Source organism: Schistocerca americana, chromosome 1 (assembly GCF_021461395.2).
Source record: "Schistocerca americana isolate TAMUIC-IGC-003095 chromosome 1, iqSchAmer2.1, whole genome shotgun sequence".
NCBI classification, from domain to species: Eukaryota; Metazoa; Arthropoda; class Insecta; order Orthoptera; family Acrididae; genus Schistocerca; species Schistocerca americana.
In genome coordinates this window covers 721266512-721292575 of record NC_060119.1, presented here as the reverse complement: position 1 = coordinate 721292575, position 26064 = coordinate 721266512, and the positions used below count along the sequence as shown (strand labels likewise).

The window sequence follows — 26064 nt, the reverse complement described above, 5'->3', positions numbered from 1 at the left end:
CACTAGCTGCTATGAAAAACGCCTGTACTAGTATCCGCACATATCTCGCGCCAAAACTTTGGATCCTCATTTTAGAAATTCCTGCGAGCGTTTTGATAGGCGGAAAGAATCCGCTACGCTTCCTTTTGTAACGAGATTTATCCGCATGTGAATTTCTGGAATGTGCACAAACAGTCGACACGTGTATACAAAATGGATTACAAATAAAATGCAGAACTTGTGTTCACACTGGTCAAAACGTTATTTAACATGTTCAAACATTTTTCCATTTTCTTCTTCGTCGTCTGCACTTTTCTGTTCCTTCTGAAAGCGATTACCACATCTGATAAGTGCTGTATGTAAGTAGTTCGCGGCCGAGCCCACGGACCCAATTGCTGTAGCCGGATAACGGCTGCGTCATTCTCTGCCTTTACGCGACAATGGGCGGTGTTGCAGTATTGGAGAGGCTAGTTAGTTTTAGCAAACCGCTCTTCCGACCGTTAACGTCGAGTTTCGGAGTCGGAGGCACTACATCTCTCTTAAGTAGCTCCTCCACTGCCACTGCGGCGAATAGTGGGCGTCGTTCCTTTCCACTCCCCAAGGAGAAATTCAAGGCAGTACAGGAATTCGAGCCGGCCGCGGTGGCCGAGCGGTTCTGGGCGCTTCAGTCCGGAACCGCGCGACTGCTACGGTCGCAGGTTCGAATCCTGCCTCGGGCATGGATGTGTGTGATGTCCTTAGGTTAGTTAGTTTTAAGTAGTTCTAAGTTCTAGGGGACTGATGACCTCAGATGTTAAGCCCGAAAGTGCTCAGAGCCATTTGAACCATTTTGAACAGGAATTCGAACTCGTGTCTTCCGTATCAGACACACTAACTTATAGCCTACAGATTCTAACGAGACGTTCTATATTTCCATTAACAAAGAGACGTCTGTAATGGGCTAATGTTGCAACGGCACTATGATATACGCCATCTACATTTAGCCAAATCAAACATTTTGCATTGGAGTTTACTCTTCCGTACATAGAAACGTTGTAAAATGAAAATCACTATCCTTCACGTGGATAGCAGAGTATTGCCTATAATGCTGCTGAATAGCCTTCAGGAACAAAACACCACGAGAAATAGGCATGTACCATGTTGCCTACCAGCAATGTGGCAACACCGAATGTATTTACAGAAGCGGCGAAATTCAAATTCCTATATAGCCATCTTGATCTCCGTGGTTTCCCCAGAAGACTAGATAGAGGTACTTCCGCTAAGGCATTGACCTTGTATAAGAGAGGACCATGGTTCACATCCCCGGGCGGCCATCCCGATTAAGTTGTCTGAGGTGTTCCACAATCGTTTCAGACAAATGCCATAATAGGTCCTTCAACGGACCAGGTTCATTGATAGTTCCCTCAAAAAGGCCAAGGATGCTTTCCTTCCAGTTCTTTCTCCATCTTTTTTACGTAGATGGGATATTGAACTATACAATTTTGCGTCTTCGTAATGATTCTTTACTCATCCTAAACGAGAAGAACAATTTAATTATTTATTCGATTAATTTTTATTCAGTTCGACCTCTGAGTCAATTAACAAAATTCATACAAAACGTTGCAACAATTACAGCACTTCTTCAAAGAAAATGAAATGGAGTAAAAAAAAAAACAAAACATCGAACTATAACAACTCGGGAATATAAATAATGAAAATAACCTCAATAAAATAATGAAAACGTAATAATTAACTTCACTTTACAAATTTTACCCTCTATACTCTGCAGCGGATAAGGCCTGCATTAAGTAAGTCGGCTCACAAACTTTAGTAATGGGCTACAAAATAGAAGCGCAGGTACTGGCGTGCGAAGATGATATATGCCCGCACGTGTTAGGAATTATGGGGGAAAACGTGGTGTACCATAACGGATGAAGACCCATCTGAAACGCGCGCGCCTGTCAGAAGGAGAGGTGACAGTCTAGCCCGAAGGGCGGAGCTTGAGCTCGACTGCTGGCTGTTGCCTGTGCTAAAACGTAAAAGCCAAGGCGCGGGAGACACTGAACACGCTGTGGATTGCCCTGCCGTCAAGATACGTCACATCGGTACGCACAGAAAGGAGGGGCTGTCATTTTGAGAATGTTCACTGAAACAAACATGCTTACATAGAAACCTTGGACATTTAGTGTCACACGATCCAGTAATGCTAAATTACCTACAAAGCTACCAAACCGAGCACGCTAATGAGAAGAGTCCATTATGATTTTATACGAAGTAACCTACGCAAGTTACAGCAATATTAAACTAATTTCCTTAACAAGTTAACTGTACGAGAACCTGAGGTGCTACGAATGCAAACAAGGTGGCAAATGTAAGATAGTTGATTATACTATAACCTGTGTCCGCCCCCGGTAGCTGAGTGGTCAGCGGGACAGTGTCAATCCTAAGGGCCCGGGTTCGATTCCGGCTAGGTCAGGGATTTCTCCGCTCAGGGACTGGGTGTTGTGTTTGTCTAATCTTCATCATTTCATCCCCATCGACGCGCAGGTCGCCGAAGTGGCGTCAACTCGAATGACCTGCACCCGGCGAACTATCTACCCAACGGGAGGCCCTATCCACACGGCATTTCCACTATAACCTGTGAGTGCCATTCATTAATACATTAAATAGTTTTAACATTACAAGCAACAAACAATTTTTCAATGAAATTAAGACAGAATGTGCAATTCTATACGGTAACGTATATTATGAAGTAAGTACAGTCTAGGCACGTCCATCACCAGTTTGCTGTCTTAGATTCGTTGTCTGTAATAGTAATACAAAATTTATTTAAATCGGTCATTAGTAATAGCTTTTGCGAAGTGAGTATGTTGTAAGTATTGTAAATTCTGAGGATACTGGGCGAACTGGGGAAGGAGGTGTCTTTCTGCTGGGTACCAGGGCACACGGGTAATGCGGGGAGCGAAAGAGCGAATCTAGCAGCGAAGCAGGCGTGTTGTGATCCTGTCATTTCAGTGCGCCATCCCACTGCATGCTGTTGAAGTACAGAGTCTTGTGTCGATGGGAGGATGAGTGGCTGGAAGAGACAGACAATAAGCTGCTTCTAGAAAAGCCCACAACGCGGCAGAGGCGTACCTCCTTTCATCCACGTCGACAGGACGAGGTCCTCCTTACTCATCTTCCCATAGCCACAGCCCTATGACGCATGGCTTCTTGCTCCGGCGCGACGACCCTTCAAAGTGTAGTGGTTCAAATGGTTCAAATGCCTCTGAGCACTATGGGACTTAACTTCTGAGGTCATCAGTCCCCTACAACTTAGAACTACTTAAACCTAACTAACCTAAGGACGTCACACACATCCATGCCCAAGGCAGGATTCGAACCTGCGACCGTAGCGGTCGCGCGGTTCCACACTGTAGCGCTTAGAACCGCACGGCCACTTCGGCCGGCAAAGTGTAGTGCTTGTGGCGTAAAGATACCTGTGCGCTACATTTTATTAGACTGTGTTTTATTTTCGGACCAGAGGCCAGCGGCAGATTTGCCGGCAGTCATTTTGTCCACATTCGCTTAATATCTGTAACGGCACTGATAACCTCGGCGTTGAGCTCCCGTAAGCTCCAAAACCACACACCCACACACACACACACACACACACACACACACACAAATGAGCGAGAGAGAGAGAAGGGAGGGGAGCTCACACTGGGAAACTCATATCGGTATGGCTGTTTCAGGTAAACAAGTTTGTACCGTATTTACGTGAGCAGCTTTCGTACTCCCCAGTTTGTTCTGATAACTTACTCCATTAAACAGTACTCAGTCACTCACTAGCTACATGGATTTCCGTCGAATCCCATTAACGTGCTTCTCCATTCGTGCCACCATAGGATGCTCTCCATAGGCCTGGGATTCACTAGCACTTTTTTGACCACCGCAGTCGTAGCTAGTGTTCAGTTTCGCAGTTACTGATACGCGCTGCACAGATCGCTAAATGATGATGTACCTGTTTCCTAGTGGTGCGTGTTGCGGGATCCACTTCAGATGCTAGTCGAGTCTATGAAGAGGGTTCTGAAAAACGTACCGATTTTACTCCACCACAATGTCTAAGGCAGCGCTTGTCCTATTTGACAATATTTTGGGTTTTCCTCGTGGGGTTTGGACTACGATACACCACTGTTGCCAACGTCGCATGAGCTATTGCGGAAATGAAGTGAAAGGAAGCGGCAGGGCGCACCCTGGTTCTCTCCAAAAGTACCAGAAGGGAACTTAGTGTTCCCCCTGGATGTATGAATAACTTCTAACAATGTGAGAATGTCTGAGATCTTGTGGAGATGTCTCTCGCTGTCACGTGTGTTAGTGACTTTGGCTACGAAAACGCAGACGGGACCAAAAAAACTGACAATCATTAATGACAAAATAACGAGCTACTGTAAGTGATACTCGTTCACTCGTGCTGATAACGGTAAACAGTACATTCATTATTTTAAACGAACTGGAAGTCATGCAGCCGACATTCCCTCATACACTAACGACATCTGGTGCTGCTTAATTTACGCTCCAAGTAGGGTATGCCTTAAATCGGTGTGCTTGTACTAAGACGGATTCGGCGCAATACGTACAGTCGACATTTGATCTATGTCTTCGGTAGTTCTCTTCACTAACTTCAGGAGAATGTTGGGATGGGTTCTTTATCAATTTATCCTCAGATACTTTAGCAACTAAGCTAATTCGTCTGTAATGACTTCGTTATCGGCTGAAACGTAAATATCTATAGATAAAGTTAAATTAGTATCCTTACTCTTGAGTTTATACTGAGCTTTACGTTAGCGACACAGTACAGTGAGAAACTTAATTTTATTTAATAAAATCTAAGACATTTGGTTTGAGAAGCAAGCGATCTCAGTGTAATGCATAACTTCTTTATTTAGCCAGATCGCTACAGTTATTTAAGGCGACTGGTTTCAAGCCATGTTAAACTCTGAGTAGACAACTGTGACGGGCTGCTGGGGTAACTACTGTATGTCTTGAAGATGTCTATATATAATAGTTCCAACCAGTCGTCTTCTAATATTCTTAGCGTCTAGACATATTATAAAATTTTATGCATTATATTTTATTTGATTGCAGCATTTAATTTTAACTAAAGATGGAAAAAATATATAGTGTCCGTCACCACCATCCACGGAATAATAGTAGTAATAATAATCAATCTGACATACTTTGCTGGATAAACGCCTCCTCCATGCATAACGACCTTCAGCTACGTGCATCCAAGTTGTTCCTGTAAATTTTACCACCATCCACTGTTCTGGTAATACGTCGCTTCTGCCTTCATTTCATTTTACAAGGGGCGTTCAAAAAGAAACGAGCAGGAGGCATAATTACAAAAATCAGTATCTGTAAGTTAGAAGTATTGACCCTGGGTGTAGAGACACTTGCCTCACTGTGACGCAAGGCGGTGAATGGCTGTCTCATAAAATTCCCGGGGCTGCGATGTTAACCAGTTTCGCACGCACAGCTGGACGTCGTCGTCCAACGTGAATCTTTTGCCCCTCAGAGCCTTTTTAAGGGGACCAAGAATGGCGTACCCACAGGGAGAGAGGTCCGGACTGTATGTAGGGTGGCCGAGAACCTCCCATTTCAATTTCTGCAGGAGTGCCGCGACTGTGTTGGTCGTATGAGGCTTTGCATTTTCGTGGAGCAGAATGACTCTACGGGTGCGATCGCCTGGTCGTTTTGATTTGACGCTTGGCGAAGAGTGGTCAAGGTTTTCGAGTAACGCTGGGTATTCACTGTTGTGCCGTGCTGCAGGAAGTGAATCAGGAGGAGGCCATCTTGGTCAAGGAAGAACGTCAGCATAACCTTTCCTGCACTCGTGTGGATGGCCTTGGCTTTTTTTGATGGTGCTGACCCTGGATGCTTTCACTGGAGACTTTGTCGTTTTGCTTCTGCTTCGATGCGATGACACCATGACTCATCTGCAGCCACCACTCGTGCCAGGAAAGCATTCCCTTCCCGAGCATAGCGCTGCAGATGAGCAAGACAGTGGGCCATTCGACATGCTTCCTGGTGTAGTTGAAGACTGTGGGGCACCCATTGGGCACACACTTTGTGCATGTGCAGTCGTTCCTCCATGATGATGCGAACACTTCCGACGCACAATCCGACCACGGCGGCCATGGCTTTCACTGTCACTCGGCGGTCCTGGGTAATGAGTGCATCCACCAGCTGGAAGATGTCATCGGTAACGCAGTGTGGTGCTGCAGACCGGCTAACGACACCCGTCCTTCCCTGAAGCGCTTGTGCCACACCTTGACCCTTGCAAGGGACATGCAGCGTTCACCGTACACTTGTGACATTTGTCGATGAATGACCAGTCTTCCTTCTTCTTCCGCTGTCAGAAAACGCAACACCTCTATGCTCTTCATTTGACGCTTCCATGTCATTGTTTGCAATGCGACTGGCTGCGTTGGACGATAGGCGCATGCTGCTGCTACCTATGTATAGTTATGTGACGTGCACGTTCTGGTCGGAACCACACCTCGTTACACACTCCACGATATTACTCTACTGTCACCGGTCTGCGCATTCCAGACTCCGGCTCGTTTCTTTTTGAACGCCCGTTATAGTTATACCCATACTGACACTTTCCATTCGGGTTCCTTGTCTTATTCCTTTGACTGTTTTTGTTTCTTCTGGCATTTCCAAGCAAGCAGGCGCTCTCACTATTCAGTGCTCAGTTAAAAAAAAAAGTATTAAATTTCCATCTTAAACTGGCAAAAGCCGCAATTGGTAATACATATGGACTGTAAGCTTTTTGTTTCGGACACACGTACGTCTGTCCGCAGCTCGTGGTCGTGCGGTAGCGTTCTCGCTTCCCGCGCCCGGGTTCCCGGGTTCGATTCCCGGCGGGGTCAGGGATTTTCTCTGCCTCGTGATGACTGGGTGTTGTGTGCTGTCCTTAGGTTAGTTAGGTTTAAGTAGTTCTAAGTTCTAGGGGACTGAGCACCATAGATGTTAAGTCGCATAGTGCTCCGAGCCATTTTGAACACTGACGTCTTATTTTAGAAAAAAATTATTTTGTGCACCGAAGGCACTACATGATATTTTTACTCTTTCATTGCTCTTCTGCTACTCATCCAGTCATCATATTCAACTGCATTAAGTACAAAAAAAAAAAAACCATAACGCGCTCTGTAGCTTTACTGTTAATTTATACTCTTTGCTTTTCGCTGAGTTGATTTCAGAGTTGGTAATGGAGGCCTATTTTCAAACACGCTCTCTTAAGTTCTTCTATTAGTTATGAAGATGCATCTGCAGTGCGGACAAACTGGACAGTGCCATCAGCGGAACGAAAGTAATTTAAATTACAACTGAACAACGCACTATGTTACACTATGATACAGAATTACGTTTGAGTTGCTAAAGTCTCTTTCCATTAACGAATGTAAACTTTTTCAATGTGTCTTTGTTCCACAGGATGTATATGAAATGAATGTAAGAATTGAGAGGGATGCTAGAGTGGGTCACAACAAGCATATTTCTCACAGCAACCCATGTCCCCATCCCTTAGCGTACGGCGCTAGGCGTCCTTGAACAGCGTCGCGAGCCGCCAAGAGAGTAGGCACACAACATACTATCCAAGCCGACTTGGCATCAGTTCTGCAGGGTAACGATCTGAATGTATTTGTGATACATCAAGGTCAAAGAAACGTCGGGTTGAAGTTTTATGACCCTTATTTGCAAACATCGTAGTCGACATAATTGCGGATATTCCACGCGGGACAACACTACGGGTTTTCCGCCTCTCAGTGGGACGTGAACGTGTTGCTTTTGGCTGTGCAAACGCCTGTCTGACAGGTGTTACATAGAAGGCAGCACCTGAGTACACTGCGGAGTCTGGTTCGCCCTGCGTCCGTCTGTCATCAGAGACAGTCTTCTGTGTGTTTCGAGTGGAGCGGACAGGAAATGGAGCGCTATTCTTGAGAGGAGAGGGCACCAATGCACTGTGCTTCCGGGGCGGCGAAGCCAACGTTTGTACGTTCGGCGGTTTCCGAATCGTCGAGTGACAGATCCACACACATTTACTGCCATCCACAGGTCCCTACGACGGAGAGGTTCACTTGAGGTACGTTTTCCACTGGTACGTTCTCGTAATGGCACATGTGTATTTAAGGTGTACTTCGAAACCAGGTTTATTTATTTTGTCGTACAGATGCGAAGGCCTGAAGGACGCGGTTGTCAACGCACAGTGCGTACACCAGTGCTCGAAGAGGAAGCGTTAGCACTGATGGGAAACACCCGCAACAAGCTCGGGGTGTGTTGCACGGGAAATGGTTGTAAGCCATTCCACAATTGGGCGTGTGTGCATGAAGATGATTTGCACCCCTATCGTCTACAGAAGGTTTATGCCCTTAACCCTGACGATTTTCCACGTCGAATTGAATTCTGCCAAGGTTTTTGAAATGTGTGCCACTCAGTCGGACTTTCCGAACCGTGTGCTTTTTTACGGATGAGGCATCATTTACACGAGAGCGTATGTTCAACGGCCACATCTGTGGGAATTCCGCAGACTGCCTTCGTTCGTGGTCATTAAGATCGCTTCCCTGCCAAAATTTGGGCCGGCTTGGTAGGCGATAATGTGGTCGATCCACACATGTTCCTCCCGGCGACAGAACGCAAACAGATATTTAATCTTTTTACGAGTTGCTGGAACATGTCCCATTCAACGTGCGACAGCGAATGAGGTACCGACACGATGTTGCACATGCGCACTTCCCAAATGCAGTGTGAATGCATTTGGATGAAACCTTTGGTGAAAACTGGATAGGGCGCGGTGGGCCGTTGGCAGGGCCTGCACGTTCCCGAACTGGATGCCCATTAAATTTTTCTTCTGGGACCACCTGAAATACGTTGTCTATGAAACACCCATAGAGGCAGACGAAGAGCTGACAGCGCGCATTATGGCAGTCTCCGATACAATTTCTACTTTGCCAGGAGTGTTTGAAAAAGTGCGTCAGTCACTCCAGCGTCGTCGCACGGCGTGCATTCAAGGAGGAGGGCGTAATTTCGAGCACGGTCTGTAACTGTTTTCAAATAGTTGTCATAAAACTTCTCATTTACCTTGATGCTACAAACACATTGAAAACGTTGCCCTGCAGACCCGCTACCATGACGACTTGGATGGCATGTTGTTTGCTTCCCTGTTGGCGGCGCGCGACGCTGTTCAACGACTGTACTGATGGATGCGGACATGTGAAATATGCTTGTTATGGCCCATTCTACCAACACTCGCATTGCCGGCAGCGGTGGTCTAGCGGTTCTGGCGCTGCAGTCCGGAACCGCGGGACTGCTACGGTCGCAGGTTCGAATCCTGCCTCGAGCATGGGTGTGTGTGATGTCCTTAGGTTAGTTAGGTTTAAGTAGTTCTCAGTTCTAGGGGACTTATGACCTAAGATGTTGAGTCCCATAGTGCTCAGAGCCATTTGAACCATTTTTGAACACTCTCATTTTCCACATACATTTTAGATACATCCTGTATATGATCAGTGTCATTATTGCGTTGATTCTATGGAAAACATGAGAAACGAATGTTATAAAGATTAAAAAGTTATTGTAAATTTCGTAAAGTAGACACATCGACAATGTAAGGGTTGCAGTTTCGTATAGACACAATGATAATGTCTACTCATGGAAATATAATAAGGGGAAATGGTGCAACAACTTACGCTATACGTTGCTTTGAAATCGGCGACGCCATGTTAGATCCTCCAAAACATTAGCAGACTTTTGTTACGACTCCTTCTTGTCTTTAATTTCTGTCGTGTGAAGGCAACAGTTCTTTCAAACAGAAAATGTTTCAATTCTTTCTTGAATAAAGCAAGATGTTTTTCTGGTCTTAACAGCTTAGTGACCTAGGAATACGACGGATCTCACCTCGGTAATTACACATCTCGAATAATCAAGCAGTGAAGTATTTGATATGAAAAGGTTGTTTTCGTAATCCAGCATTCTATCTGAAAATGGGAACAGAATATTTTTCTATGTTTGGTCGGTTTCCAATCTTTCCATTTCAAAGCGTTCGCCAAAAGAGCATTTAGAGTGTGTTTGATAGGAAATCTAATTACAGAAATAAAACCATACGCTAAAGGCAAACAGCGAACAAACTGATGTATATAAAGGAAGGTATTGCTTAAAAAAGTCTGCTTACGAAATAAATACGATTCTTTTACACTTTAGGCTATAACCAGAAAGATTAGTACACCCGTAAATGACGCAACCTGGCATTTTTTATCAAAACACTTCCACCAGAGGATAATGTTTGGGGAACTAACATGGAGGATGTCGGCTTCAAATGGTTCAAATGGCTCTGAGCACTATGGGACTCAACATCTTAGGTCATAAGTCCCCTAGAACTTAGAACTACTTAAACCTAACTAACCTAAGGACATCACACACACCCATGCCCGAGGCAGGATTCGAACCTGCGACCGTAGCAGCCTTGCGGCTCCGGACTGCAGCGCCAGAACCGCACGATCGGCTTCAAGTATGTGATGTCATAACGGCTCCCCTTATTATATCTCCATGGCCTAAATGGATAAAAGAAACTCTCTCCAATACGCACGTAGAGAAGCAGCCAGTAAAAGGAATCAGCTGCAAGTAAAAGTGGACGCATAAATATGTGTCCCTAGCGTAGCGACTATGCGTGCAGCAGTGCCTCGTGGTTGCGAGAAGTTATGCAATTTTTGTGGGTCAGGATATTCGTGATTTACCAGGAGGCTTCAAGAGCATTAAAAAGAAAACACAGTTGGCGAGAACAGGCATAAGAAACATTTGCCATTATAAGACGAGACATGATTAGTGTAATTGTTGCACCAACAGCTTCGCAAAAGGTGAGATCGAATCATTCCAGAGAATTAATTTTGTAAAACGCTTGTCATTGTTTTGGAGCTTTTGGGATAACACAGCACTTATATGAACTGGAACCATATTTTTACAGTGATTATAACCCAAGTCGTCGTCAGCATGAGCAGAGTCAAAATCGTATAATGAATTCCAACCATCACGTTATGAGTGAAAAAATATGTTGACTTAAAATATGATAATTTTGCCAGACTGTGTAGCTAAAATTTTATCTTTGATTGGAAGTTCGTACCTTGTTAATTAAAGTCACTACATAAATTTTGAACTGCAATATTCATAATTTTCGAAAGGAATATTTGTAATAACTACTGAAAGCTACTGAATCTGACACATCATAATGAATTTCACCTTTTGTCTCAACTATACTACTTACTTTTGTGTGGTTTTGGTAAACTTACGTATCGATATTTTGGCTGTCGGAATTTGGCGCTGCCTTCGTACTTTGTTATTGTTTTGAAGTCATTCAAATTTAATTGTTATATTCCTGAGAGTGAATTATAATTATTTGGAACGACTGCTTACTTAAGATTAGTAACAGTAAAGATTATAGTGAGGTTGCACAACCTCATTATTATCGCATCGCGTAATCCAGTGATTCGGTCACTTTTGATTTCTTCAATGCTTTCACTTAGAATTACTGTTTTGAATATCTAGTTAGATTTGAGTAACTGATTTTGTGTCAGCAGCCTATGCAAATTAGCTCCCGCATCATATGCGTAATACTAATGTAAGCTTAAATTTAATCAAAACCAAATGATTTTAAGAAAAATATGCCCACTTTCACACTGGGGAATGTGTTATACAGTTACATAATTAAAATTTCATTAAGCTGCAGTTCTTTTTTATTAATGACAAATTCGTCTAACTGTTCAAAATTAATCTTTTTACTTACGCGTGTTTACACTCATTCGTTGTTAAGACAGTGTACATACTTGTCTTATTAAGGATCGACAGTACACTTTTCACATCATTTCCGGTGAATTTTTTCGGAATCGATGCCTTTCCGATAACCTGGGTACGAATAATCACAGTCGATTACAGCGTACATCGGAGAATCTCGCAAGCATACTATTTGCGTATTTGTTTCCAGTCTAGGGATCTGAAAAAGTCCTCTGAGGATACCTAGAATAGATAATGGTGAAATTGTAGCTTATTGCCTAGCTTCTCTCTCAGTTCAGAATATCCAGTATCCTGGCGAAGTCAAACGAAAGTTATTCAATATAATGATATTTGCTGAATCAAGACCGTGTTTATTTGGTTGAAATCGAGGCAAAAGTATTCAAGTCCGTTAGTCCCAGGCAAGTAGTACTAATTCATTACTCCTTCCCATGATTTCGTTCGCGAAATTAAAATGGTCCATGGCTGACACACACAGGGCGAGTCCCGTAAGGCTTTTATTTGCTGAAAGGCTGAACATACCGAAGCGATGTTTTCAGAAAATGATAGAGTTAAATGTTAATACAAATTCCACTTACAGAAACTGTTATGTGACCTCATGTTTCGTTTGTATGGAACAGGCCCAAGGGGATGTTTGTTGTGCCTTTGTTACCTTGGCAAATCTTCTTGCTGTGTATTACCATAGAACCTTGCACGAGGGCCATGCTTGGCGTTGTTTACATTGAAAACGCAGATTCCAGACGCCTTGTCTCTTAAATTTTAGCAGTTATCTATATTAATATATAACGGGGAAACGTAGGTTTAAAAAAAAAATAAATAAATAAATAAACCTTGAAAACTTCTTGAACGGTTGTATTCAAATTTTTATGTGATACTCTGATAAACATTAGAGCGAACATAGGCTGCATGTTTTTTGGAACAACAATGTACAGGTTTTGACTGCAAGGAAGAAAACGAAACCGCACATTTTCACGGAACAGCACATTTAATTTTTCGCAGGCGGTTTTACCAGAAAAACTGTATATTAACGTTTAGAAAAATATATAGTCTATATCTGTCATAACGTTTATTACAGTATCGTGTAAAATTTGAAGTAAGAACTCATCAACAACTTTTTCATTCATATTCTATACGATTCATTACAGCGTCGAGTTACATAACTTCAAAGTGGGCGAAGTCGCAACGAGGAGCAGAATTATGCGTCCTGATACCATTTCCTGAGATATCCCACATTAGAACTTACATCCAATTCCTATACATATTTCGCAACTGCGTAGCATTGCCGGATGCACTTTTGTTATCTATCTTTATGAAAAATTTCAAGGACAAGATTAAAAAGCATTATACCATACTACTCGTCTTTGCAAGAGCTTTCGGATGGCGGTAAAAAAGTATACCGTTTGATTTACAGGAATACTTCAATGTCTAAACAATCAAGCAACAGAATCACATGCCCTTCTGCATACTATCATTTGCTGGAAACGTCGGTTCGATATCTGGGCCCGATCAGTAAATAAAAGGAATGTTTCGTCTTATGTGGTTCAAAATGGTTCAAATGGCTCTGAGCACTATGGGACTTAACATCTGAGGTCATCAGTCCCCTAGAACTTAAAACTACTTAAACCTAACTAACCTAAGGACATCACACACATCCATGCCCGAGACAGGATTCGAACCTGCGACCGTAGTGGTCACGCGGTTCCAGACTGAAGCGCCTAGAACCGCACGGCCACACCGGCCAGCACTACTCCGTTTCCTCAGCCGAATCATTTAGTTGACAATAACAGATACTAAATCCTATTATTATCAGTACTGGTTGTTCCAATGAGCATTAGCACATCCCATAGTATTAATAAAAATTTCTGCTTGGTATTGACACCACTGCACCTAAGCAGCTTGAGTTAGGACGTGTGACCCTGATAACTGCTCCAACATTGCACAGCAACAGCTGAATCATAATTGTTTGTTTGAAGTGCTACGCTAACAGTTTCTATTGCAACACTGCTACCTTTATGTATGATGACACGAATGCCGCTTCAATATGCCCTTTGACTTTCGTTTCCAAGGCCCTTTGATTCAGTTGCGTTCCGAATAAATCGCTGTTTTATCAACGTTTAGATTGCAGTGTCATACTCTTATTGTTTTGACACAAGTGTCTTTTGGTGGCAATTTTTTTATTATTTTGGTTTTTTATTATTTTGATCTGTGTGTGCTACAGTTTGTATAATACTCTTTCCTTATGTTGTTGTTGTTGTTGTTGTCGTCGTCTTCAGTCCGAAGACTGGGTGACGCAACTCTTCGGGCTAATGTATCCTATGCAAGCCGCCTAATCTCCATTTAACTGTTGCAGCCTACATAAATTTTAACCTGCTTACTGTATTTAAATCTTAGTCTCCCTCTGCAATTTTAACCCTCCATTCGTCGCTTCATAGCCGAACTGACGATTCTGATCATTGATATACTTAGCCAATGTTAATTTTGAGGCAGTATTTATTTCAGTTTCCACGGCGTCCACGTAGGAAGTACACTGTCCTACTTCACTATAGTTAATCTGCAAGATGTTTACAAGAAACACTATGTATACATTTATTGGAATGCTTTGGACTGCTGAATAGAACTATAAATATGATACCTTATTAAGAATGCTGTAAAACGGGGGTGGACCAGACAGAATTACAAAGTATAATGATATTATCGACGTATCTCTTGTGGTAAAATATAATTTTATCGAAGAAGTGTCAGCGGCTAAACAATTATTTCATTAAAATAAAAACAATCCACTACGTGCAAGGAAGACAGATGCAAGGTACAGAATCAGAGACAAGAAAATTTTTTTGGAAATTTGTGGTAAGGTCTTACGGGAACAAACTGGTGGGGTCATCGATCCCTAAGCCTACACACTAGTTAATCTAACTTAAACTAACTTACGCTTAACTTACGCTATAGACAACACATACACACATATGCCCGAGGGAGGACTCGAACCTCCGACGGGGGCAAAATGGTTCAAATGGCTCTAAGCACTATGCGACTTAACTTCTGAGGTCACCAGTCCCCTAGAACTTAGAACTAATTGAACCTAACTAACCTAAGGACATCACACACATCCATGCCCGAGGCAGGATTCGAACCTGCGACGGGGGCAGCCGCAAGGAACGTAACATGGCGCCTCAGACCACGCGGCCACCCCCGCGGCTCAGAGACAAGAATTAATAAAAGGGCTTTCATTGTAATCGTACATCAGAATGTCATTAAGGTGACTCGCCATAAATACATATAAACCATCATTCTGAAAGTAACATCTTTTGCAAATTATAAGACTGATTTAAATATTTGCACATTTGACTTGGCACTGTAAATAAAATACAGTGTGCAGTTCTTCAGAATATATAAATTGGTTTGCTTGTCTAAATAAGCAACTACGACGTTTTGAATAATTTTTAACATGGCTTACTTTGACAATAATCGCGTTCAAGGCTAGCAGAGATGCCATCTCGACTCACAGTTCACAACTACGCCACTTCTTTTAGTTTATATTTCTTAAACAGTCACTTCTCGGTGAATATCAGATATAATTAGTATGCCTCGAAACTTTTCGTGTTTCACTAGAATATATATCCTCACGAACTGTTAAATGATAAATCTTATTCCTGGAGATCTGCTAACGAGGAGAACACGGCAATTGCCATCACCCGATTCCCCAGGGACTTCGCTCAGTGGAAGAGGGGTTCAAAATAAGCGAACACGTGCTCGGCTTATCCGTAGGTACTCGACAATCCTGCGAAAACGACGATAAAAACTTGCAAGGAGCTTTGTGCGCCTTTTACCTCGCAGACGCAATGGTGGCTCAGGGGTTAGCGTCGCTACTTCTTAATATTGTGCCCCGTGTTCAAAACGCGACTATTGTCTTAATTTTATTTTATTTTTATTGTTTTCATTTATCTACCCATGTCCGTAGGAAGTTACTACACGAGTGTTTCTTATCAAATAGGAGACAGAAGGGCGTTATATTAATTGTAAACACGACTGGTTTTCACAATAAGTATACAATATTTATTACATATATATAATGTATGTGTGTGTGTGTGTGTGTGTGTGTGTGTGTATGTGTGTGTGTGCCTGTGTGTGTGTGTGTGTGTGTGTGTGTGTGTGTGTGCGTGCGTGTTACAATATTTTTAAATTCTCATATTCTGATACTTCATTCTCGTATCAGTTCTTATATTTTATTCATTGTTTATTCTTCAGGAAGATTTGGCGCCTTGCCGTGGATGATATGATCGTAGAAACTTTCGAAACACGAAAAGGCAGGTTTGCCACAGTGACATTTCTTCGCATAAATCTTGCTTGGGACACTTGGGAAAGAAACGTCGTTAACATGGCTGAAGATTTCTCGCGTTAGTAATAACTTTGCGGCAAACTACGCATAACGGATCACTTTTCCGAAAAAATTTTTTTTTGCTTATAATTCATTCATGTGACATACAACTAGAAGACGAATAACGATAACGTTAATATCAATATACAACAAGAAACATTAGTGTAGTAATTTTTCACGGATACGGGTGTACAAATAAAAATCGAAAGAAATAATCGGTTTTCGAAGACGGGCCGCAAAACTAAGAAGCCACGACGGTAGCCACGAACCACAATTTTATCTGAGACTATCGCACCGTGAAAGGCACATACAGTACCTCGTCGTTTTTCCAGAAACGGTCGGATATCAAAGGATAAGCCGAAACACGTGTTCATTTACTTTGACCCTTCTTTCACTGAGCGACGTTTCTGGGAAATCGGGTGATGGCACTTTCCGGGTTCTCCTCGTAAGAAATCTTTTTTGTGTCCGATAAAACTGTTTATTGTCAGAGTGCGTGGGATCTGTACCAGGTCGGATTGAAGGAAAACATCGAAACTACTCAGAGGCGGGCTGCTACATTTGTTACAACACTTAACTGTTATGGAGATGCTTCCAGAACTCAAATGGGAATCCCTGGAGGGAAGGCAACGTTCTTTTCGAGAAACACTGTGGAGAAAATTTAGAGAACCGGCATTTGAAGCTAACTGCCGAACGATTCTACTGCCGCGAAAATACATTACGGGTAAGGACCAGGAAGATAAGATACGAGAAATTAGGGCTCATACGGAGCCTTTTGGACAGTCGTTTTTCCCCACGCTCTATCTGCCACGCATCGTACTGTGGTTTGCGGACTATCTATGTAAATGTAGATGTAGAAATACTTCGGGCCCAAACCAAGCAGCTTGATAACATGAGTACTTAATTTCCTGGAAATTCCTGTTTTGGTAGAGGTGTTACAGTCTTAGCTAATATCTTAGAAATTCCCCCTATTCATTTCCGGATCGCCAAACGATACGCTGTACACTGTAAGAACCTTTGGGGTCAGCACACCTGATCAAAAAATGTCAAATATGTGTTTTTACGATCACCATCTGGCAGTACAAAATGAGGACACGTCTGAGGACTCCAGTAAATTGATGAAGTGAGAAACAAACTATGCGGTACCTTTAGACAGGGTGGGGGAGGGAAGGACAGAGAGAGAGAGAGAGAGAGAGAGAGAGAGAGAGAGAGAGAGAGAGAGAGAGAAGAGAGAGGAGGGGGGGAGGGGAGTGAAACCTTAATTGTGAGCACAGATATCGCAGTGCTAAGTGTTAGCCTTTAGCCTTACCTCTCGAAAGCCTCTGCTTGAAACGTACGCCCTCGCTCGCGACGCAGGCCACAAACTCGTCTCCGGCAGGACTGCTACGGACAGAAGCGGGGTGGGGTGTTGCCTCTCATGTGTTTGTGGGTACGGCTGCGCGCTGCGAGGTTGCAGGGCACGCGTAAATTTGATTATCTGCTCTCGGCGAAGAGAGGCGCAATGCAGCACCTGGGGGCTAACAGCCCGCGTTTTAACAGCGTGGCCCGGAAAGAGATTATTCAGGCTGCGATACAGCAGCCCCCAGCGCCGGCTGGCGCCTGCAGCAGCCATTCCGACTAATGGCCAGCGCCCCCGCTTAACGGCGAGCACTGCCAGGCCGAAGAAGTGAGAGTTGTCAAAACTCAGGCTACTCCAGCGCGCTTCCCTTCTTGTGAGGAGGGCGGAAGATTTTTCGGCGGCATATAACTCTGACCGAAGAGATCTGCTAGTTGCCAGCGTCTCCGGTAATGTTACAACTGTTCCTGAAGGCTACAAAGAATATTTCCGTTTGACAAAACGGCATTACTTTTCACTCAAACTACGCAACAAAATGTCAGCAGATGACACTGTATTATCGTTTGTCGCATATATGATGACTGCTAAAGGTATTCATAAATTCAAATGTTTTAGCCGTTACGAAATGACTCATTTTCACAATAAAAGGCTCAAAATTTATACCGTATTTTTCTTCTCTTGAGCCAAGAACTAGAAATTAGGAACAAAATGTGCTGCTTCCACTATCTAGGAAGTTTAAAAAAAGAATTCTGTCTTGCTCCGTTGTAGACATCAAGACATTGGTGGCCACTGTTAACACCGTGGTTACATGATGTTTTAAAAAGTTTTAGCGTTAAAAATTACGCTTGCAACGTGAACCAAATATTTTAGAACTTCGGAAATTGTTCCTACATTCAGGTATTTGAAAGTTGAATACAGCGTGGAAGCAAATTAATGAACTAACAAGTAACTAACAAATCACAAGGAAGCATGAAAATTTTGGATCAAGGAATTTTCAATTAGTAGGATAAGCACAGGAACTAAGAACTAACCGTACTGTGATCCAAATTGGGTACAGATATAACATTATATTTCGTGCATAAGACTGTTAGGACACCTAACGAATTCACTGAGTAGCTACTGAGAAGAGATTCGTACCTTGTTCAACTGCTTGACCACCTAAATTATTACCTATATCCCTTCAGCCTTGGTCGTATATTTAAGGGGTCTGCTCACTAAAGCGTAAATGCATGGATTCAGAAATAAACTGGAGTGAAGCAAAAAGTATTGTTTGGTATTGAGTAAGTACGAATATGTTCAGTAATAAGACAATAAATGCACGACCCTGATTCCTTAAGAACTGTCAGAAACGTATGTTCCTTCATTCACCACAATTTGCCCAAAATACAAATTTAATTGCTAATATAAAGTGCAAGAGTAATAACGGGGACAAAAGAAGTAAGCGTGTCTAGGACAGTTGGCTAGGAAGGATAGGTGGATGTACACAGTCGAACCAGTGAAAAGCGTAAAGCATCGAAATCATGATAAATATTTTAAAAATGGGTTATTTATAAACGACAACAGAAAATTAACATGCTTGAACTTTATGACAGGTAATAAGAATAGCACTAAATGGAAACAGAGTTTAAAAAGCATTTGATTCCATAGGTAAACGATGGAGGCTCTTCAGTACTTTTTTGCGGATGGGTGATTCTCCCAGACAGGAAACCGGCAGGCAAGAAGTAGCTGTTAATAACATTTATCATTCTGCACTAAAGACAAAGATGAAATCAATTAAAGACAAACTAGGTTTGAAAAAAATATTTTTTTCCGGCAATAAGTAATCCGGAGAACTCATCTCTAGAAATAAGGTGTAGCTACTTCACGAGTCAGCAACACAAATGCAGACAATGCCACGGCGTGTTAATTTTTATACAGTATATTTGACTCCTGCAAAGAAAGTAACGCTATTACAAGTACAAGCAACTTGAGGATGCTGAACCCAGAGGAATGGCGGAATATTTCGTCAACCGTGGCACTGAAACTGTTTGTCAGACAATTTCTTTTGTGCGTCAGAAGTACACGATTGTCTATGACTGTCGTTCAGGTGAAGCACTAAGTTACAACTATGTAGGCTTCGGCGGCTAGTCCAAGAGTAGCTTCTTTCCTATCCTCTCGTTTTTCGTGATGACTAGCCTGTTATATTCTACGGCCAATAACGTTGCACAAATATGACGTAAGGACACTGATTGTCTGCAAAAACACAGATACACCTTTCCTCCACTAGAACCTGTTTTTCCCTAGGGAAGGCCGTTGAAATACGGTAGAAACATTGGTTTGACTGTTAATAATTAAGGTATTTTATACAATCACGGCGTACGACACCCAGAAGAATTTTGATTATCACATACTGTTATATTTCTAGTTTATTTTACTTAGCATAAGAAATAAAGAATGCAGCATCTGAAGTATCCTCGGAGGCGCTATATGCCATTATTGTAGAGTTTGTCCATCCAGGGTGGACTTCAACGTGTGTCTCTTGTGTAACCCATTCACAGACACTTTACTATGCTGTAATGAAACACTTCTCTTTCATTTTACTCATCGCCAAGTTAATTGGCACCGTGGGTGAGACTCTGATATGGTCTTCAAGGGAACTGCGTAGCAATCCCTGAAAATCTGTCCTGATGGACATTTCCTGTGGGTTTATTTCGAAGGAATACCGGGATGGTGAATTCAAGAACTCTATTTACGATGCCTTTGCTTATGCTTCACAAACCAGACTAGTACCTTGCTTTTAATAACCTCTATGTTGATGAGTAACTAAAGTTTTTCCCCATTGTTTCCTTCCTTAATATTGCACTCCCTCTCCCACAAGTATATCAGCGAGGAGCGAGACGAGTGGTTCCTTAATCTTTTGCTGTACTAATTTCCCCCATTACCCAGAAGGGGAACAGGAAACGAAATGAAAAGATTTGTGATGCTATTCCAGTGATTACAAAATCTAATCAAATTTAAAAAGAACTTGGCCCTATCAGCCCATGTATCAGTACGACATTGCGCCCCTCCGACCTGGATGCATGCCCTAATCCGGTTGGGAACGGTGCCATAAAGCCGTTGTACCCTCTGCTTATGCAGGCTGGCGCACAACTCTTGCTAACTGGTCCTTGATATCCTACATACTGGCACTGAGACGGAGCTGAAGTCCGAGTTGCTCCCTCAAATGTTCTGTCGGAGGCAGAGCTAGAGATCTTGCCTGCCGCGAGGGTACATCAGTATCACACAGATAGTTCGTGGGGACACGTGCCATGCGTAGACAAGCACTGTCCTGTTGATAAACGGAAGACGGTACCTCTACACGGGTCACACCATTCTCGACGACGATGGTTATGCGGAGAAGTCCTGAACCGCGATTCATTCTTGAACAAAATGCGATGCCATTCATCAGAAGTCCACGGTTCTCGGTCACGGCATCGCTCCAAATGCAGCCGTTTGTGTTGTGATGTTAATAGCAGCTTACGCATGGGACTATAGTTTGCTAGTGTGTCTCCTACTAATCTCCGACTAATGGTGCTGCATGGAGTAATTACTTGCTCCCGGATAGCTGGCGCAGACTTGAAGGGGTTAACTGCGCAGACGTGAAGGGGTTACCATGTGCGTGGTCTGCAACACGGCGTTTCTCCTTGATGCTCGCACGTGGTCGACCGGATCTTGATGATGAGTGAGCCTACCCTCACATTCCCATGCAGACCAACATCGGGCCACTGTCACATCCGAATGCTGCATAAATGTGAATATTTCACGATACGACCAGCCACCCAAATGGAGACCCACAGTGAGGCCGGTTTCAACCTCTGTCAGCTGCTGATAACGCTGTCTCACACGAGTAAGCGGCATCCTCGTGTCCTTCACTGTGATCACTCAACATATGGCGCTGCTGACGCCCCTTTTATTCTCTACCAGGCCTGGTAACAGCGCTGAACTCTGGTGGCCCTTCTACCTGTCACAGACGATTGCAGTTCTATTCATATGCACAGCCGCCGACGGTATGTAAGTGTACGAAGTCACCCTGACATGCGACAATTTTTTTGTAAGCCGGTGCACTCCGCTTCGGTAGCGTCAACATCGACAGTATATATAAAATCCGCCCAGGACCTTGATTTGTTTCTCAATATTCAGTAACTAGCAGTCTAAGGCCTTACGGGATAAGGGGATTCGAGAAACGGAAGTCTTGCCATTTGATGGGTCTGCTAACTGAACGCACTGGTCCCAGGGAGTAGGACGTTGTTAGTGTGGAATTCGACAAACAGGAGAGGATAGACCCTAGCGGTGCGGCGTTGCTCATTTTCATTCTAAAATGTAACGAGGCTGTTAGTAGAGCGCGAGAAAGGGGGGCGACGAAAAGAGCGAGGAGGCGGCGGCGGCGGCGGCGGCGGCGGGCGCGCCTTGGCGGCGTCTGATTAATGAAAGGATTTCCCAGCTACCCTCGCTTCATTAAAACGGCGGCTTCGTTAACCTTAACGCTTCAGTAAACACTGCCAAAGCCAGCGCCGCTACCTGCAGCGTTTGAGTGAGTTGCACGCGTGCCACACTTCACTGACAGCCGCCAGAGAAGTTTGCAGCTTATGAGCGAGGCAGATACACTGCCACCGCAATGAGACGAACTTCATCAACTTCATGTGGCTGCAAAGTGGCGGCACGAGGATAAATACTGCAAAAAATGCGGTTACAACGCAGCGCAAAAAGTGTTGTTGTCGTTGTTGTTGTTGTCATCTTCCCAAAAACCGGTCTGCTGGAGCTCTCCACGCTAGTCTATCCTGTGCAACCCTCATGATCTCTGCATTACCTTTCCAACGTACATCCACTTCAACCTGCTTACTGTAGTCAAACCTCAGTCTCCCTCTATAGTTTTTATCCTTCACGCTCCCTTACATTGTAAAATTAATTAATCCTTCACGCATCTATTTGTGTCCTCTCAACCTATACCTTCTTTAAGTCAAGGTTTGCCGCCCATTTGTTTTCCACGATTTCTATTTAGAACTGTTTCCCGATCTATCTATTTAATCTTCTGCTTTCTTCTACCATATGAGGCTTCACTCCAAGCAAATACTTTCATAAAAAGATTCCATTACTTACGTTCGATATTTATCAGGAAAAAAATGGTTCAAATGGCTCTGAGCACTATGGGACTCAACTTCTGAGGTCATAAGTCTCCCAGAACTTAGAACTAGTTAAACCTAACTAACCTAAGGACATCACACACATCCATGCCCGAGGCAGGATTCGAAACTGCGACCGTAGCGGTCTCGCGGTTCCAGACTGCAGCGCCTAGAATATCAGGAAAGGTCTTCTTACTACTGTCAGTCTATATTATATATCCTCTTAGTCCTGTCATCGTCAGTTACTGTGAATAGCAAAATCCGTCTCCTTCTATTAGTATCTCATTTTCTGGTCAAACTCCCTCAGTACCACGTGACATACATCAATTACACACGGTTAGGTTTGCTTCACTTTTGCTGATTTTCATCCAGTAACCTCTTCTGGAGACACTCTCCATTCCATTAAATCGATGGATTACTTTTTCTTTTACCTTCGTTTCGGCCAACTAGTGGCAACGTCAATTCAACTCTCCCTGTTTTCGCACTTTAATGACGCCCAGTATTCCGGCATTCGTTTCAGGTGCTGTTTTCTTTCTCGCTACGGTTCATGCCTTACCTGCCTTCCCTAGGAACTTTCGTGTTTTCGTAATTTTTCGTTAAGTGAATCACGCTCCTGGCTATCTTCTGGAGAAGTTTCCAGTTCATTCGAGAGATTTTTACCCCAGGATCATTGATTGCTTGTCTTCCATAACATCAGCAATGAAATAATCTTGTCCAACGTATATAAATCTTTTGCAGATGGCCTAGCGAGTTTACGTTTCTCAAGGTTTCCACACATTATGTAAGCCAGGTCACTGTCAACTCTTTCCCTCTCTTTGTCCAATCCGGCTTGTGCTCTGTATACATTGACATCACCGTCGAAGGACAATTAAACTCATACGTACGTTAGTATGATAATCGCTCACTGGTATAAGACTGCACAGCAATTCTCGGTAGAAAGAAGATACTCAGTAACCTACAGTAATTTTTTCGTTCAGATGAAAGTAGGTGTGGTAGATGGTCAGTATAACCTTGTTAGTACAAAACCTACTAGGAGCAGCTCGGGTTCTCATGGCCTGGGTCATTGCTAAGCTACGTAGCTGTGTCTAGTTTTCTAAAGGTTGCCCGCGGCACAGAAGGTACGTATTTGTTGATAAAATAGCTTCACACCTACAAGAATTATCAGTAACAACAAAGGTCACGTACGAAATAACGAATGGAGTTCTTACCTTTAATTTTCTTGAGGATGAATAGAAACATCAAGTTCATCGTAGTCACGTAGACATTCGTGTCGCTCTTTTCGCTGTCGCTGTCCAACGTGTGCCAGCTTCATTCATCGGTCTCTGCTTTAATCCCAGCCCAGACGAGTTCACTGGCACTGATGTGAAATGTGAAGTGGCACCTCCATAAAGGCCTTTCGAATGAGCGCGCCGCCCGACTAAAAACCGCAATCGCCTGGAACTGGGGCTACATTGGGGCGTTGCTATAGAAATGAAAACAAATGTGATTGTTCGTCGTAGACGCGCGAAGCAGCCGCGCCATGCTCACTTTGCCATGGATTTTCTCTGCCCAAACCGATTTCGCGTACGACATTTCAGTTTGCCAACATAAAAGAAAATGCTGCAATATAACTACTTAAAAGAACTATATGTACAAGGCTATCCAGCGGATCAAGTAGCTGATAAGATACGTTATTGCAAATTTGTGCGAACAGAATAAAAATTAAACTATCATTTTATAAATTTATACGCGTTTTTATTGATCAGTATAATAATAACTATCGAGAAGCGTTTCGCCTTTTGCATTAAGCGCATCTTCCATTCAATTTTGAGTTACTTGTCTATACTGCTGTATCTGCGTCTCTTCTGACCAGCTCATAAGGTAGAGGCCGCACCTCCCCTCCCCTTACGAAAATTTGGTATCCCCTTACGAAAATTTGGTACGCATTCGCATCGAGACGTTTTGGTTGTTCAAAAAAAAGTGGTTCTGAGCACTATGGGACTTAACATCTGAGGCAATCAGTCGCCTAGAACTTACAACTACTTAAACCTAACTAACTTAAGGACATGACACACATCCATACCCGAGGCAGGATTCGAACCTGCGACCGTAGCGGTCGCGGAGTTCCAGACTGAAGCGCCTAGAACCGCTCGGCCACACGGCCGTCGTTTTGGTTGTCTCGATTTCACACTTGGTTTCCTTGACTAAATGACGTGAAACATCTCACTGCTGATCCGACAAGAACTGGTTATCCATTCTGGAACTGCGATGAAAGAACAAAGTTATATCGGCCGACATTCCACTCTTTGCTAAGTAGGCTGGCCTGATTTTTTGTGTGTGTATGTGTGTGTGTGTGTGTGTGTGTGTGTGTGTGTGTGTGTGTGTGTGTGTGTGTACCTTTCTGGAAAGCTCGTGCCTTTGTTACGAGTCACTTTAACAGGACATTCTCGACTGCTATAAATCATTGTTCAGTATTGTGGTTGGACAGTATAGTGATTCGTGTGTGAATGGCTGTCATGAACGATAACGTTCGGGTAAGTGAAAGAGAGGGAGCGCGTGTTCCAAGAAGAAATGAATTATGTAATGTTTTAAGAGTGAGAGTAATGTCTGCGGGACCACACAGAAGAAGCTGTGAGATAAGGAAAGTAATAAGTTTGTAAAGACAAGTGTGCCAACATATACATTAATCACCAAAAGTACAATCAAATAAGATCTATTTGTCTACTTGGCTTCAAATAACAATTTACTAACGGGAAACAAGAAATGTGAAAACAAGAAAACCAGATCTATGCGAGCATACGTACTGAATTTTTGGAAGTGAAGTGGAATTGCGACCTCTAACCTAATTCGAGATAATGGGAAACGCAGATTTTTGACAGTACAGAGAAGTGTCTAAAAATTCAATCGAAGATGCCCTTACTGTAAATCGAGAGACGCATCTGGAAAGTAAACATTATATTGCAGGAAGAAAGGAGCGTTTGATGTTATAAAACGAATATCTAAATATCCGCTGCGTGAAACGGCCACCCCAACAAACTTGTCTGCGAGTCCGTGAGCTTCTGACGAGTTCCTCTTACTGTCGTACCTTTGCTTCCTGGATGACCGCCAAAGTGCGCTCGCCTTGCAGAGGAAGGCTGAAGCACATGAAGGCAGGTGACGCGCCCGGCAGTCCTCCAGTGCGGCAGCCAGTGGGCGCGAGGCGGCGCTCGTTAGCACTGGGCGGCCACGCCTGCTGCAGGTGGCGCGCGCATTGGCATTCCGCCCGCGGGCGCGCGCCACGAGCAGGCGCCTGTTTACACTGCAAATGACCGGCCGCCGGTAACGAAGCAGGCGGCAGTCTGGCCGGGAGGGCGCTGCCGCCTCTCCCAAACACTCCACAGCCCACTTCCCCCTTCTTTTCTCCGATACCGGATTATACGTGCACGTTATATGACAATGCCTCGACATCTCTACCAAGGTAG

At 43.5% G+C, this 26064-nt stretch overlaps 1 protein-coding gene across 2 annotated transcripts in view; it reads right to left on the bottom strand.

Moving 5' to 3' along the window:
* Positions 1–25788, bottom strand: part of LOC124610289 (peripheral plasma membrane protein CASK) — a 667578-nt gene extending 641790 nt beyond the window's left edge. For both annotated transcript variants that reach the window (XM_047140147.1, XM_047140146.1), the window contains exon 1: positions 25689–25788. In XM_047140147.1, the coding sequence (XP_046996103.1) occupies positions 25689–25748 (60 nt within the window). In that variant the 5' untranslated portion in view covers positions 25749–25788. The remainder of the gene's footprint in view (positions 1–25688) is intronic.
* Positions 25789–26064: the final 276 nt, after the last annotated feature.